Source organism: Salvelinus fontinalis, unplaced genomic scaffold (genome assembly GCF_029448725.1).
Source record: "Salvelinus fontinalis isolate EN_2023a unplaced genomic scaffold, ASM2944872v1 scaffold_1354, whole genome shotgun sequence".
Classification (NCBI taxonomy): Eukaryota; Metazoa; Chordata; class Actinopteri; order Salmoniformes; family Salmonidae; genus Salvelinus; species Salvelinus fontinalis.
The window spans coordinates 21354-38789 of record NW_026601563.1 but is presented as its reverse complement, the minus strand read 5'-3'; the positions used below and the strand labels follow the sequence as shown (position 1 = coordinate 38789).

At 42.3% G+C, this 17436-nt stretch overlaps 1 protein-coding gene across 1 annotated transcript in view; it reads left to right on the top strand.

Moving 5' to 3' along the window:
* Positions 1 to 5835: 5835 nt before the first annotated feature.
* LOC129849067 (adhesion G protein-coupled receptor B3) overlaps positions 5836 to 17436 on the top strand; it is a 31704-nt gene continuing 20103 nt past the window's right edge. Inside the window, exon 1 of the mRNA XM_055916119.1 lies at positions 5836 to 6596. Coding sequence (XP_055772094.1) covers positions 6512 to 6596 — 85 coding nt within the window. The 5' untranslated portion in view covers positions 5836 to 6511. The remainder of the gene's footprint in view (positions 6597 to 17436) is intronic.

Here is a 17436-nt window from a genome sequence, read left to right as displayed (position 1 = left end):
GTAATGTTGTCCTCACCTCTCACTAGTTAACTGTAATGTTGTCCTCACCTCTCACTAGTTAACTGTAATGTTGTCCTCACCTCTCACTAGTTAACTGTAATGTTGTTGTCATCTCTCACTAGTTAACTATAATGTTGTCCTCACCTCTCACTAGTTAACTGTAATGTTGTTGTCACCTCTCACTAGTTAACTATAATGTTGTCCTCACCTCTCACTAGTTAACTGTAATGTTGTCCTCACCTCTCACTAGTTAACTGTAATGTTGTCCTCACCTCTCACTAGTTAACTGTAATGTTGTTGTCACCTCTCACTAGTTAACTGTAATTTTGTCCTCATCTCTCACTAGTTAACTGTAATGTTGTCCTCACTTCTCACTAGTTATCTGTAATGTTGTTGTCCCTCTCTCTAGGTAACTGTAATGTTGTCCTCACTTCTCACTAGTTAACTGTAATGTTGTTGTCACCTCTCACTAGTTAACAGTAATGTTGTCCTCACCACTCACTAGTTAACTGTAATGTTGTACTCACATCTCACTAGTTAACTGTGATGTTGTCCTCACCTCTCACTAGTTAACTGTAATGTTGTCCTCACTTCTCACTAGTTAACTGTAATGTTGTCCTCACCTCTAACTAGTTAACTGTAATGTTGTCCTCACCTCTCACTAGTTAACTGTAATGTTGTCCTCACCTCTCACTAGTTAACTGTAATGTTGTACTCACATCTCACTAGTTAACTGTAATGTTGTCCTCACCTCTCACTAGTTAACTGTAATGTTGTCCTCACCTCTCACTAGTTAACTGTAATGTTGTCCTCACCTCTCACTAGTTAACTGTAATGTTGTCCTCACCTCTCACTAGTTAACTGTAATGTTGTCATCACCTCTCACTAGTTAACTGTAATGTTGTCCTCACCTCTCACTAGTTAACTGTAATGTTGTCCTCACCTCTCACTAGTTAACTGTAATGTTGTCCTCACCTGTCACTAGTTAACTGTAATGTTGTCCTCACCTCTCACTAGTTAACTTTAATGTTGTCCTCACCTCTCACTAGTTAACTGTAATGTTGTCCTCATCTCTCACTAGTTAACTGTAATGTTGTCCTCACCTCTCACTAGTTAACTTTAATGTTGTCCTCACCTCTCACTAGTTAACTGTAATGTTGTCCTCACCTCTCACTAGTTAACTGTAATGTTGTCCTCACCTCTCACTAGTTAACTGTAATGTTGTCCTCACCTCTCACTAGTTAACTGTAATGTTGTCCTCACATCTCACTAGTTAACTGTGATGTTGTCCTCACCTCTCACTAGTTAACTGTAATGTTGTCCTCACCTCTCACTAGTTAACTGTAATGTTGTCCTCACCTCTCACTAGTTAACTGTAATGTTGTCATCACCTCTCACTAGTTAACTGTAATGTTGTCCTCACCTCTCACTAGTTAACTGTAATGTTGTCCTCACCTCTCACTAGTTAACTGTAATGTTGTCCTCACCTCTCACTAGTTAACTGTAATGTTGTCCTCACCTCTCACTAGTTAACTGTAATGTTGTTGTCACCTCTCACTAGTTAACTGTGATGTTGTCCTCACCTCTCACTAGTTAACTGTAATGTTGTCCTCACCTCTCACTAGTTAACTGTAATGTTGTCCTCACCTCTCACTAGTTAACTGTAATGTTGTTGTCACCTCTCACTAGTTAACTGTAATGTTGTCCTCACCTCTAACTAGTTAACTGTAATGTTGTCCTCACCTCTCACTAGTTAACTGTAATGTTGTCCTCACCTCTCACTAGTTAACTGTAATGTTGTCCTCACCTCTCACTAGTTAACTGTAATGTTGTCCTCACCTCTCACTAGTTAACTGTAATGTTGTCCTCACCTCTCACTAGTTAACTGTAATGTTGTTGTCACCTCTCACTAGTTAACTGTGATGTTGTCCTCACCTCTCACTAGTTAACTGTAATGTTGTCCTCACCTCTCACTAGTTAACTGTAATGTTGTCCTCACCTCTCACTAGTTAACTGTAATGTTGTTGTCACCTCTCACTAGTTAACTGTAATGTTGTCCTCACCTCTAACTAGTTAACTGTAATGTTGTCCTCACCTCTCACTAGTTAACTGTAATGTTGTTTTCATCTCTCACTAGTTAACTATAATGTTGTCCTCACCTCTTGCTAGTTAACTGTAATGTTGTCCTCACCTCTCACTAGTTAACTGTAATGTTGTTTTCATCGCTCACTAGTTAACTATAATGTTGTCCTCACCTCTCGCTAGTTAACTGTAATGTTGTCCTCACCTCTCGCTAGTTAACTATAATGTTGTCCTCACCTCTCACTAGTTAACTGTAATGTTGTCCTCACCTCTCGCTAGTTAACTGTAATGTTGTCCTCACCTCTCACTAGTTAACTGTAATGTTGTCCTCACCTCTCACTAGTTAACTGTAATGTTGTCCTCATCTCTCACTAGTTAACTATAATGTTGTTGTCACCTCTCACTAGTTAACTGTAATGTTGTCCTCATCTCTCACTAGTTAACTATAATGTTGTCCTCACCTCTCGCTAGTTAACTGTAATGTTGTCCTCACCTCTCACTAGTTAACTGTACTGTTGTCCTCACCTCTCACTAGTTAACTATAATGTTGTTGTCATCTCTCACTAGTTAACCGTAATGTTGTTGTCACCTCTCACTAGTTAACTGTAATGTTGTCCTCACCTCTCACTCGTTAACTGTAATGTTGTCCTCACCTCTCACTAGTTAACTGTAATGTTGTTGTCATCTCTCACTAGTTAACTATAATGTTGTCCTCACCTCTCACTAGTTAACTGTACTGTTGTCCTCACCTCTCACTAGTTAACTATAATGTTGTTGTCATCTCTCACTAGTTAACTGTAATGTTGTTGTCACCTCTCACTAGTTAACTGTAATGTTGTCCTCACCTCTCACTCGTTAACTGTAATGTTGTCCTCACCTCTCACTAGTTAACTGTAATGTTGTTGTCATCTCTCACTAGTTAACTATAATGTTGTCCTCACCTCTCACTAGTTAACTGTACTGTTGTCCTCACCTCTCACTAGTTAACTATAATGTTGTTGTCATCTCTCACTAGTTAACTGTAATGTTGTCCTCACCTCTCACTAGTTAACTTTAATGTTGTCCTCACCTCTCACTAGTTAACTGTAATGTTGTCCTCACCTCTCACTAGTTAACTGTAATGTTGTCCTCACCTCTCACTAGTTAACTGTAATGTTGTCCTCACCTCTCAATAGTTAACTGTAATGTTGTCCTCACATCTCACTAGTTAACTGTGATGTTGTCCTCACCTCTCACTAGTTAACTGTAATGTTGTCCTCACCTCTCACTAGTTAACTGTAATGTTGTCCTCACCTCTCACTAGTTAACTGTAATGTTGTCATCACCTCTCACTAGTTAACTGTAATGTTGTCCTCACCTCTCACTAGTTTACTGTAATGTTGTCCTCACCTCTCACTAGTTAACTGTAATGTTGTCCTCACCTCTCACTAGTTAACTGTAATGTTGTCCTCACCTCTCACTAGTTAATTGTAATGTTGTTGTCACCTCTCACTAGTTAACTGTGATGTTGTCCTCACCTCTCACTAGTTAACTGTAATGTTGTCCTCACCTCTAACTAGTTAACTGTAATGTTGTCCTCACCTCTCACTAGTTAACTGTAATGTTGTTTTCATCTCTCACTAGTTAACTATAATGTTGTCCTCACCTCTCGCTAGTTAACTGTAATGTTGTCCTCACCTCTCGCTAGTTAACTGTAATGTTGTCCTCACCTCTTGCTAGTTAACTGTAATGTTGTCCTCACCTCTCACTAGTTAACTGTAAATTTGTTTTCATCTCTCACTAGTTAACTATAATGTTGTCCTCACCTCTCGCTAGTTAACTGTAATGTTGTCCTCACCTCTCGCTAGTTAACTATAATGTTGTCCTCACCTCTCACTAGTTAACTGTAATGTTGTCCTCACCTCTCGCTAGTTAACTGTAATGTTGTCCTCACCTCTCACTAGTTAACTGTAATGTTGTCCTCACCTCTCACTAGTTAACTATAATGTTGTCCTCACCTCTCACTAGTTAACTGTAATGTTGTCCTCACCTCTCACTAGTTAACTGTAATGTTGTCCTCATCTCTCACTAGTTAACTATAATGTTGTTGTCACCTCTCACTAGTTAACTGTAATGTTGTCCTCATCTCTCACTAGTTAACTATAATGTTGTCCTCACCTCTCGCTAGTTAACTGTAATGTTGTCCTCACCTCTCACTAGTTAACTGTAATGTTGTCCTCACCTCTCACTAGTTAACTGTAATGTTGTCCTCACCTCTCACTAGTTAACTGTAATGTTGTTGTCATCTCTCACTAGTTAACTATAATGTTGTCCTCACCTCTCACTAGTTAACTGTAATGTTGTTGTCACCTCTCACTAGTTAACTATAATGTTGTCCTCACCTCTCACTAGTTAACTGTAATGTTGTCCTCACCTCTCACTAGTTAACTGTAATGTTGTCCTCACCTCTCACTAGTTAACTGTAATGTTGTCCTCACCTCTCACTAGTTAACTGTAATGTTGTCCTCACCTCTCACTAGTTAACTGTAATGTTGTTGTCACCTCTCACTAGTTAACTGTAATGTTGTCCTCACCTCTCACTAGTTAACTGTAATGTTGTTGTCATCTCTCACTAGTTAACAATAATGTTGTCCTCACCTCTCACTAGTTAACTGTAATGTTGTTGTCATCTCTCACTAGTTAACTATAATGTTGTCCTCACCTCTCACTAGTTAACTGTAATGTTGTCCTCACCTCTCACTAGTTAACTGTAATGTTGTTGTCACCTCTCACTAGTTAACTATAATGTTGTCCTCACCTCTCACTAGTTAACTGTAATGTTGTTGTCATCTCTCACTAGTTAACTATAATGTTGTCCTCACCTCTCACTAGTTAGCTGTAATGTTGTCCTCACCTCTCACTAGTTAACTGTAATGTTGTCCTCACCTCTCACTAGTTAACTGTAATGTTGCCCTCACCTCTCACTAGTTAACTGTAATGCTGTCCTCACCTCTCACTAGTTAACTGTAATGTTGTCCTCACCTCTCACTAGTTAACTGTAATGTTGTCTTCACATCTCACTAGTTAACTGTAATGTTGTCCTCACCTCTCACTAGTTAACTGTAATGTTGTCCTCACCTCTCACTAGTTAACTGTAATGTTGTCCACACCTCTCACTAGTTAACTGTAATGTTGTCCTCACCTCTCACTAGTTAACTGTCATGTTGTTGTCACCTCTCACTAGTTAACTGTAATGTTGTCCTCACCTCTCACTAGTTAACTGTAATGTTGTCCTCACCTCTCACTAGTTAACTGTAATGTTGTCCTCACCTCTTACTAGTTAACTGTAATGTTGTCCTCACCTCTCACTAGTTAACTGTAATGTTGTCCTCACCTCTCACTAGTTAACAGTAATGTTGTCCTCACCTCTCACTAGTTAACTGTAATGTTGTTGTCATCTCTCACTAGTTTACTATAATGTTGTCCTCACCTCTCACTAGTTAACTGTAATGTTGTCCTCACCTCTCACTAGTTAACTATAATGTTGTCCTCACCTCTCACTAGTTAACTGTAATGTTGTCCTCACCTCTCACTAGTTAACTATAATGTTGTTGTCACCTCTCACTAGTTAACTATAATGTTGTCCTCACCTCTCACTAGTTAACTGTAATTTTGTCCTCACCTCTCGCTAGTTAACTGTAATGTTGTCCTCACCTCTCACTAGTTAACTGTAATGTTGTCCTCACCTCTCACTAGTTAACTGTAATGTTGTCCTCACCTCTCACTAGTTAACTGTAATGTTGTCCTCACCTCTCACTAGTTAACTGTAATGTTGTCCTCACCTCTCACTAGTTAACTGTAATGTTGTCCTCACCTCTCACTAGTTAACTGTAATGTTGTTGTCACCTCTCACTAGTTAACTATAATGTTGTCCTCACCTCTCACTAGTTAACTGTAATGTTGTCCTCACCTCTCACTAGTTAACTATAATGTTGTCCTCACCTCTCACTAGTTAGCTGTAATGTTGTCCTCACCTCTCACTAGTTAACTGTAATGTTGTCCTCACCTCTCACTAGTTAACTGTAATGTTGTCCTCACCTCTCACTAGTTAACTGTAATGTTGTCCTCACCTCTCACTAGTTAACTGTAATGTTGTCCTCACCTCTCACTAGTTAACTGTAATGTTGTTGTCACCTCTCACTAGTTAACTATAATGTTGTCCTCACCTCTCACTAGTTAACTGTAATGTTGTCCTCACCTCTCACTAGTTAACTATAATGTTGTCCTCACCTCTCACTAGTTAACTGTAATGTTGTCCTCACCTCTCACTAGTTAACTATAATGTTGTCCTCACCTCTCACTAGTTAGCTGTAATGTTGTCCTCACCTCTCACTAGTTAACTATAATGTTGTTGTCATCTCTCTAGATCTATCCAGGTGCAGTGGAGCTGATGCAGGTCATCGAGGAATTTATCCACATTGTTGGCCTGGGCATGAAGGACTTCCACAACGCCTATCTGATGACTGGAAACTTGGGTAAGAAACACAGACAGATCTATTCTCACAGCCCACAGGCCTGGGATGGGTGTACCACAGCCTCATTTTTCTCCACAACCCAGCCACCCAGCTGGGTGAAAGTAACAATTATCAAATCGATGTTCAATGATCAATCGTCCATGTGTGAATAAACAAAATGTTGCTGCTGCTGACTCCCTTTGTCAATTCCCCCTCCATCCATCAGTAATCTGGAATAAATGATGCACGGAGGGGAGGGGAGGAGAATGAGGGAGGGGAGGAAGGAAGGAAGGAAAAAGGAGATGGAGGCTTAGCCTAACAAACAACAACTAATCAATATGGTTATTTAAAACCTAGCTTGTGATTAACTCCTAAGAATACACTCACGTCCGATGTTCCCATATCAACCATGTCTTCAGTGGGTAGAAACCGTGGTCAGGGTGAGTCAACCACAGAATTAATCTCAAGTCTCTAGGTCCAGTATTCCAATAGAACCCTCCTAACACAGATCTAGTTCCAGTATTCCAATAGAACCCTCCTAACACAGATCTAGGTCCAGTATTTCAATAGAACCCTCCTAACACAGATCTAGTTCCAGTATTCCAATAGAACCCTCCTAACACAGATCTAGGACCAGTATTCCAATAGAACCCTCCTAACACAGATCTAGGACCAGTATTCCAATAGAACCCTCCTAACACAGATCTAGGACCAGTATTCCAATAGAACCCTCCTAACACAGATCTAGTTCCAGTATTCCAATAGAACCCTCCTAACATAGATCTAGGACCAGTATTCCAATAGAACCCTCCTAACACAGAGCTACGACAACTATTCCAATAGAACCCTCCTAACACAGATCTAGGACCAGTATTCCAATAGAACCCTCCTAACACAGATATACGACCAGTATTCCAATAGAACCCTCCTAACACAGATCTAGATCCAGTATTCCCATAGAACCCTCCTAACACAGATCAAGGCCCAGTATTGCCATATAACCCTCCTAACACAGATCTAGGACCAGTATTCCCATATAACACTCCTAACACAGATTGAGGTCCAGTATTCCAATAGAACCCTCCTAACACAGATCTAGGTCCAGTATTCCAATAGAACCCTCCTAACACAGATCAAGGCCCAGTATTTCCATATAACCCTCCTAACACAGATCTAGATCCAGTATTCTCATAGAACCCTCCTAACACAGATCAAGGCCCAGTATTCCCATATAACCCTCCTAACACAGATCTAGGACCAGTATTCCAATATAACCCTCCTAACACAGATCTAGATCCAGTATTCCCATAGAACCCTCCTAACACAGATCAAGGCCCAGTATTCCCATATAACCCTCCTAACACAGATCTAGGACCAGTATTCCAATATAACCCTCCTAACACAGATCTAGATCCAGTATTCCCATAGAACCCTCCTAACACAGATCTAGATCCAGTATTCTCATAGAACCCTCCTAACACAGATCAAGGCCCAGTATTCCCATACAACCCTCCTAACACAGATTGAGGTCCAGTATTCCAATAGAACCCTCCTAACACAGATCAAGGCCCAGTATTCCCATAGAACCCTCCTAACACAGATTGAGGTCCAGTATTCCAATAGAACCCTCCTAACACAGATCTAGGTCCAGCATTCCCATAGAACCCTCCTAACACAGATTGAGGCCCAGTATTCCCATAGAACCCTCCTAACACAGATCTAGGTCCAGTATTCCAATAGAATCCTCCTAACACAGATCTAGATCCAGTATTCCCATAGAACCCTCCTAACACAGATCTAGATCCAGTATTCTCATAGAACCCTCCTAACACAGATCAAGGCCCAGTATTCCCATATAACCCTCCTAACACAGATTGAGGTCCAGTATTCCAATAGAACCCTCCTAACACAGATCAAGGCCCAGTATTCCCATAGAACCCTCCTAACACAGAGTGAGGTCCAGTATTCCAATAGAAACAGTGTGGATAGTTAGGCTACACACAGCACTGTCAGATCTCAGAGGGAAGTTGGAATGGAGATTCTTAGCATATTTGGATGATATTGGTTGTAATGGCATCCCATTCACTCTGTTACCTATTTTTTTTGTATTTCTGTGGGGTTGTGAGTCACGTTTAAAGAAACTGTAATTTTTTCAGCAGCAGGATATAAAAAATGCACAATACAAAACATCTCCATTGGTGTTCCTCAGCTACCTCTCAACATACCACACTTGATACAACCTTGATGGGTTCTCCTGTTTTAAATCGACTCATCGTAAACACACAGCACTTCCGTCAACCAAAGCCAAGGTCACGTATAATTACACATACCTGTGGATCCTAATGATACTTATGTTAGAAGGGCTGTGTCCCAAATGGCAACCTATTCCCTACCCTATTCCGTACATAGTGCACTGCTTTTGACTAGAGCCCTATGAGCCCTGTTCAAAAGTAGTGCATTATTTAGAGAATAGTGTGCCATTTGGGACGTAATCACTTGAAACATGAAGAAAAAGTGGGCCCTAGAAAGTCAGGATGAATCATAACCTCACCAGAGACTCTTTGTGATGAAAGAAAATGGTCTCTTAATATGGTTCCTCCTAAGTGCGTCTCAGATGCCCATGTGTGTGTCCTGAGTGGCACCCTATTCCCTGTGTAGTGCATTACTTTTTACCAGGGCCCATAGGGTATCCCATTGGGTTCTGGTCAAATGTAGTAACTTGTATTAGAAGATAGGGTGCACTTTGGGACACAGACGTTATGTGGAAGAAGCATTTATACACACTGGAGCAAACCAAGCATTCCTTTAAAATCTCACCCACTTTTATGATTCTTTTATCTTAAATACGTCTTTCCCTGACAGAAACAGAAAGACATTCGTATCACAGAGTCTATCCCTGACATAAATACTTTCTCTTCACAAAATGTTGTAAAAGCTGAAAGAACAAACTGTATGTCATGTGAATAGACCGATGGATTTCACTTTCAGTGTCTTCTGGTTAAAATGATACAGACTTCCTAATGGATACTGACGCAGACAGACAGAATGAACGGATATACAGCAATCTCTGACTGTTGTTTACATATGAGATGTCAGAGATATTAGAGTCATCTCCTTCACTCTGCTTCCAAGTGGAAGAAAACCTTTTTTCATTTACATCTTCTGGCATACATTTTACCAGAACCACAGAGTACACCTAAAAGAGGAAACTAACTAACTCCTATGTTTTGGTCCTGATCGCTGTCCTTGGTCCTGATCGCTGTCCTTGGTCCTGATCGCTGTCCTTGGTCCTGACCGCTGTCCTTGGTCCTGACGGCTGTCCTCGGTCCTGACCGCTGTCCTTGGTCCTGACCACTGTCCTCGGCCCTGACCACTGTCCTCGAACCTGTCCGCTGTCCTTGGTCCTGACCACTGTCCTTGGCCCTGACCACTGCTTGGTTACTGCTTCTTTAATCCTTACTTTCAGGCTGCAGTGCTACCACAATACACTACACACACACATACACACATACACACACAGACACAGAGACAGAGAGAGAGAGAGAGAAAGAGAGCAACACGCACACTACACAGATTGCTTACATCTTGTTGAATAATGTAGCAGCAGTCTCAGTGGTATTTCATTTCCAAGTCAACCACAAACCTACACTACCTCCCTGTCTGGAAGGAAGAATAGAACTATGATCATTATTTATTCATGCAAATTAATACACTTCTGTATTGCGGCGGTTTAGGCACCTCTTGAGGAGACATTCATCCAGAGCTGTGTACACATACTATTTGAAACCATTTCAAAAACGTTTGCTGGGCTTGATTGAACTCATCTGGTGCAATGGAGCCAGTACAATAGTCACACAAGTACAAACCCCGCCCATTTGGCACTCCAGACCAGCTTAGCAAATACTGTTTTTATTTGAAAGATTTCAAATAGTATTTAAACCCAGGTGTGAATTATTCTTTACCGGACTTTACAATGTGGCTAACATATAACCCAAATATTACACTGTGAACACACCCACTGGTAACAGACGTCATTTACAATGTGGCTAACGTATAACCCAAATATTACACTGTGAACACACCCACTGGTAACAGACATCATTTACAATGTGGCTAACGTATAACCCAATTATTACACTGTAAACACACCCACTGGTAACAGACGTCATTTACAATGTGGCTAACGTATAACCCAATTATTACACTGTAAACACACCCACTGGAAACAGACGTAATTTACAATGTGGCTAACGTATAACCCAATTATTACACTGTAAACACACCCACTGGTAACAGACGTCATTTACAATGTGGCTAACGTATAACCCAATTATTACACTGTAAACACACCCACTGGAAACAGACGTCATTTACAATGTGGCTAACATATAACCCAATTATTACACTGTAAACACACCCACTGGTAACAGACGTCATTTACAATGTGGCTAACATATAACCCAAATATTACACTGTGAACACACCCACTGGTAACAGACGTCATTTACAATGTGGCTAACGTATAACCGAAATATTACACTGTAAACACACCCACTGGTAACAGACGTCATTTACAATGTGGCTAACGTATAACCCAAATATTACACTGTGAACACACCCACTGGTAACAGACGTCATTTACAATGTGGCTAACGTATAACCCAAATATTACACTGTGAACACACCCACTGGTAACAGACGTCATTTACAATGTGGCTAACGTATAACCCAATTATTACACTGTGAACACACCCACTGGTAACAGACGTCATTTACAATGTGGCTAACGTATAACCCAATTATTACACTGTGAACACACCCACTGGAAACAGACGTCATTTACAATGTGGCTAACGTATAACCCAAATATTACACTGTGAACACACCCACTGGTAACAGACGTCATTTCAACGTCTAGTTTTGATTTACATTTGATTGAGATGTCAACTAACTTGAATTCAATGTGGAATCAACAAAACATGTTTCCATGTCCTTGGTTTTAAGTTAAAAGTTTGGTGAAAAAAGACAAGTAATCAGGTTAGATACTGGTCTAATTATGTATTCGGGAGATACAGAATATATTCCCCACAAACGATGCAACGTAGCATTCATTAAGAGACCATTATAATACATTATAATCTTCTTTCCACTAGGTGAATTAAGTTAATGGACATGTCCAAAGAGGGTTGAAATGCCTCTGGCTGCATACCAAATAGTACACTTTCCCTTTAAAGAGCTCTGGTCATAAGAAGTGCACTATATAATGAATCGGGGGCCATTTGGGATGCAGTCTATGCTAATGAAAGGCATTAGCCTCTTCTCTGATTGGATTGCAGGCTATGCTAATGCAAGGCATTAGACTCTTCTTTGATTGGGATGCAGGCTATGCTAATAGCAGGCATTAGCCCCTTCTTTGATTGGGATCCAGGCTATGCTAATATCAGGCATTAGCCTCTTCTTTGATTGGGATGCAGGCTATGCTAATAGCAGGCATTAGCCTCTTCTCTGAAACCCATTCAGGATTTAAAGAAAGAGTATTTTGTGCTGTTCTTCTCAGTTATTTTAAACTGTCTAATTTGGCATGAATATATTACTAACTCCATTTTCAATTTATAAGCATTTTGAATATTTATGATAACATGTATAAGCATCTATTAGGGCTTATTCATGAAAGCTGTTATAAAATAGAATAGTCTCCCTCTGCCACATTGTGAAGATATTAGTAAATATACGATTGGTCAAAATGAAAAGCACTACAGCCACACCCACAAGCCAAATAATCTCATCAACTGTTTTAGTCCAGTCACAAAACATTCTTCCTCCCGAGTCCTGGTGAAACAACAACCAAATAAAACCAACAAGAAATATTGATTTGGACATCGCTCTGTCTTGGCACCGACATTATATTTATTGGAGCGAATCACAACACAGCAGCTTGCTTGTTGTTGGCTAGTTCACTTTGATTAAAGAAATGAAAAGTATTCTGCCTCCCAAACGGCACCCTGTCCCCTATACAGTGCACTTATTTTGGCCAGAGCCCTACGGGAACCTGGTCAATAGTTGTGCACTACATAAGGAATAGGGTGTCTTTTGGGACATGGCCGTAGTCTTGCTGATACACTGCCGGTGTTAGCCAAGTGGTGAGCCAAGCAAGCATGAATCTGGCTGGATAAGGTATAGCTGCATCATTTCAGATGTAATTTATAGCAGCCTCCTGACACAGGGATAAATACTCTGCTGTCACCACACACCCATCCTCTGCCCTCTCCCTCTTCAAGTCAAATAACCTTGATTGCAAAAAGCTCTCAACTTCACCGGGTAGATTTCCTTTCCCTCACAATTCAACTGAACATGTGCTGCATCTGTAACTTGAGATGTGTAAAACAAGCACATCACACCAGAAGCACAATACTTTACATAGACGTTGTCTAAAATGATGTTAAATTGATGCAGAACAATTATTGTCAAGAATGATGATGTGGACGCTAACGTAGTGTATTCACTGACTCTTGTCTTCTACCTTTATGTCACCAGATGACAATGTAACCTATCTATGGTATTCACCTACAGATGTAGGATCTTAATTTGATCGCATGAAATGCTGATGAGCTTTGTGATTTACATACATTTACTGACAACCCACGCTGACACGCATTCATTATCACGTTTCAGGTGAGATCCAAATGCAGACTGTGTTGAAGTAACAATGTTTATTACAACAACAGGTGCAGACAAACAACAGGTTAAGACAGGCAGGGGTCGATAATCCAGAGTAATGGGGCAAAGGTACAGAACGGAAGGCAGGCTCAGAGTCAGGTCAGAGGTTGGTAATTCAGAGTAGGGGCAAAGGTACAGAATGGAAGGCAGGCTCAGAGTCAGGTCAGAGGTTGGTAATTCAGAGTAGGGGCAAAGGTACAGATCGGTACGAAGGCTCAGGGTCAGGAGCAGACAGAGTGGTCAGGCAGGCGGGCTCAGAGTCATGACAGGCAGAGTGGTCAGGCAGGCGGGCTCAGAGTCATGACAGGCAAGGGTCAAAACCAGGAGGGCGAGAAAAAGAGAAACTGGGAAAAGCAGGCGCTGAGACAAAACGCTGGTTGACTTGACCAACAAAACAAACTGGCAACAGACAAACAGAGAACACAGGTATAAATACACAAGGGATAAGGGGGAAGATGGGCGACACCTGGAGGGGGGTGGAGATTAGGGCCTGACAGTTATATTAACAGTATGGCACTTTTTATGTATCTTACTTTTGGCCAGCGAATCACTTAACACCTAGCAAGTGGCATTATGGACTAAACATTAAAATCCTGTTGCTGCAGGATTATTTTGTTGTGACAATACTGGACAAAATAAGATACTACATCTGTATGATGGTGTACAGTGCTTTGTGTGGATTCATTTGGTAGACAGGAGGGTTTTTCTAAAAGACAATATTCAATTCAGTTAATTTATTAGTCTTCTCAGAAACATTCTGGAGACCAAAATGATTGCTTCCTGCCTGGCCCATCTGTGGTGTGTAGAGCCCTGTTTATCTAGACTGTTACCGGGTAGCTCCCTGAAAGGGCCTTTTCTTCTGCTCCCCTGCTGTGACTCACAATGGGACCTCGTCTAAAGCTGTCACGCCACCACGGTGTGTGTGTGTGTGTCTCTCAATGCGACCTGTGACTAATACTGTCAACCCATTGTGGCTTCACTCAACATCTGCTGCTCTGAACCTCCACTCTCTGTGACTGGCATGTCCCATGGTGCTCTGTGATTCCATGCCCGCTGTCGCTCTGATGATATTGCTGACACACAGACACATACTCACACATTCTCTATCTCGCTCTCTCTCGCTTTCCTCCCTTCCACACTGTCACACTCGAACACACTCCTACAGTCCGTGGAGTTTTGCCAAACTTCCAATTACATTAGAGAGACAAGGAACAATGGTGCTTTGCAGGCTTAGCCCCATCATCCCCAGACTGAAGGACCACCAGGATGTAGGACCATCAGACTGTAGAACCACCATGCTGTAGTACCATCAGACTGTAGTACCATCAGACTATAGTACCATCAGACTGTAATAGCATCAGACTGTAGTACCATCAGACTGTAGTACCATCAGACTGTAAAACCACCAGAATGTAGTACCACCAGACTGCAGTACCATCAGACTGTAGTACCATCAGACTGTAGTACCATCAGACTGTAAAACCACCAGAATGTTGTACCACCAGACTGTAGTACCATCAGACTGTAGTACCACCAGACTGTAAAACCACCAGAATGTAGTACCACCAGACTGTAATACCGTCAAACTGTAGTACAATCAGACTGTAATACCATCAGACTGTAGTACCACCAGACTGTAGTACCATCAGACTGTATTACCACCAGACTGTAGTACCACCAGACTGTAGTACCATCCAGACTGTAGTGCCATCAGACTGTAGTACCATCAGCCCTTAAAACCATCAGACTTTAGTACCATCAGCCCTTAAAACCATCAGACTGTAGTACCACCAGACTGTAAAACCACCAGACTGAAGTATCATCAAACTGTATCACCACCAGACTGTACCACCGGACTGTAGTACCACCAGACTGTAGTACCACCAGACTGTAGTACCATCAGACTGTAGTACCACCGGACTGTAGTACCATCAGACTGTAGTACCATCAGACTGTAGTACCATCAGACTGTAGTACCATCAGACTGTAGTACCACCAGACTGTAGTACCACCAGACTGTAGTACCACCAGACTGTAGTACCATCAGACTGTAGTACCACCGGACTGTAATCCACCAGACTGTAATCCACCAGACTGTAGTACCACCAGACTGTAGTGCCATCAGACTGTAGTACCATCATACTGTAGTACCACCAGACTATAATACCATCAGACTGTAGTACCATCAGACTGTAGTACCATCAGACTATAATACCATCAGACTGTAGTACCATCAGACTGTAGTACCACCAGACCTTAAAACCATCAGACTGTAGTACCATCAGACTGTATTACCACCAGACTGTAGTACCACCAGACTGTAGTACCACCAGACTGTAGTACCATCCAGACTGTAGTGCCATCAGACTGTAGTACCATCAGCCCTTAAAACCATCAGACTTTAGTACCATCCTTGCCTTTCTAATCGACCTGGACCGGGTAGCCTGGAAGGATATTGACCTCATCCCGTCAGTTGAGGATGCCTGCTCATTCTTTAAAAGTTACTTCCTCACCATATTAGAAAAGCATGCTCCGTTCAAAAAATGCAGAACCAAGAACAGATATAGCCCTTGGTTCACTCCAGACCTGACTGCCCTCGACCAGCACAAAAACATCCTGTGGCGAACTGCAATAGCATCGAAGAGCCCCCGTGATATGCAACTGTTCAGGGATGTCAGGAACCAATACACGCAGTCAGTCAGGAAAGCAAAGGCCAGCTTTTTCAAGCAGAAATTTGCATCCTGTAGCTCTAACTCCAGAAAGTTCTGGGATACTGTAAAGTCCATGGAAAACAAGAGCACCTCCTCCCAGCTGCCCACTGCACTGAGGCTAAATAACACGGTCACCACTGATAAGTCCGTGATAATCGAAAACTTCAACAAACATTTCTCAATGGCTGGCCATGCCTTCCACCTGGCGACTCCAACCTTGGCCAACAGCCCCGCCCCCCCCCGCTGCTACTCGCCCAAGCCTCCCCAGCTTCTCCTTTACCCATATCCAGATAGCAGATGTTCTGAAAGAGCTGGAAAACCTGGACCCATACAAATCAGCTGGGCTTGACAATCTGGACCCCCTATTTCTGAAACTGTCCGCCGCCATTGTCGCACCCCCTATTACCAGCCTGTTCAACCTCTCCTTCGTATCATCTGAGATCCCCAAGGATTGGAAAGCTGCCGCTGTCATCCCCCTCTTCAAAGGGGGAGACACCCTGGACCCAAACTGTTACAGACCTATATCCATCCTGCCCTGCCTAGCTAAGGTCTTCGAAAGCCAAGTCAACAAACAGATCACTGACCATCTCGAATCCCACCGTACCTTCTCCGCTGTGCAATCCGGTTTCCGAGCCGGTCACGGGTGCACCTCAGCCACGCTCAAGGTACTAAACGATATCATAACTGCCATCGATAAAAGACATTACTGTGCAGCCGTCTTCATCGACCTGGCCAAGGCTTTCGACTCTGTCAATCACCATATTCTTATCGGCAGACTCAATAGCCTCGGTTTTTCTAATGACTGCCTTGCCTGGTTCACCAACTACTTTGCAGACAGAGTTCAGTGTGTCAAATCGGAGGGCATGTTGTCCGGTCCTCTGGCAGTCTCTATGGGGGTACCACAGGGTTCAATTCTCGGGCCGACTCTTTTCTCTGTATACATCAATGATGTTGCTCTTGCTGCGGGCGATTCCCTGATCCACCTCTACGCAGACGACACCATTCTGTATACTTCCGGCCCTTCCCTGGACACTGTGCTATCTAACCTCCAAACGAGCTTCAATGCCATACAACACTCCTTCCGTGGCCTCCAACTGCTCTTAAACGCTAGTAAAACCAAATGCATGCTTTTCAACCGCTCGCTGCCTGCACCCGCACGCCCGACTAGCATCACCACCCTGGACGGTTCCGACCTAGAATATGTGGACATCTATAAGTATCTAGGTGTGTGGCTAGACTGCAAACTCTCCTTCCAGACTCATATCAAACATCTCCAATCCAAAATCAAATCTAGAGTCGGCTTTCTATTCCGGAACAAAGCCTCCTTCACTCACGCCGCCAAACTTACCCTAGTAAAACTGACTATCCTACCGATCCTCGACTTCGGCGATGTCATCTACAAAATAGCTTCCAATACTCTACTCAGCAAACTG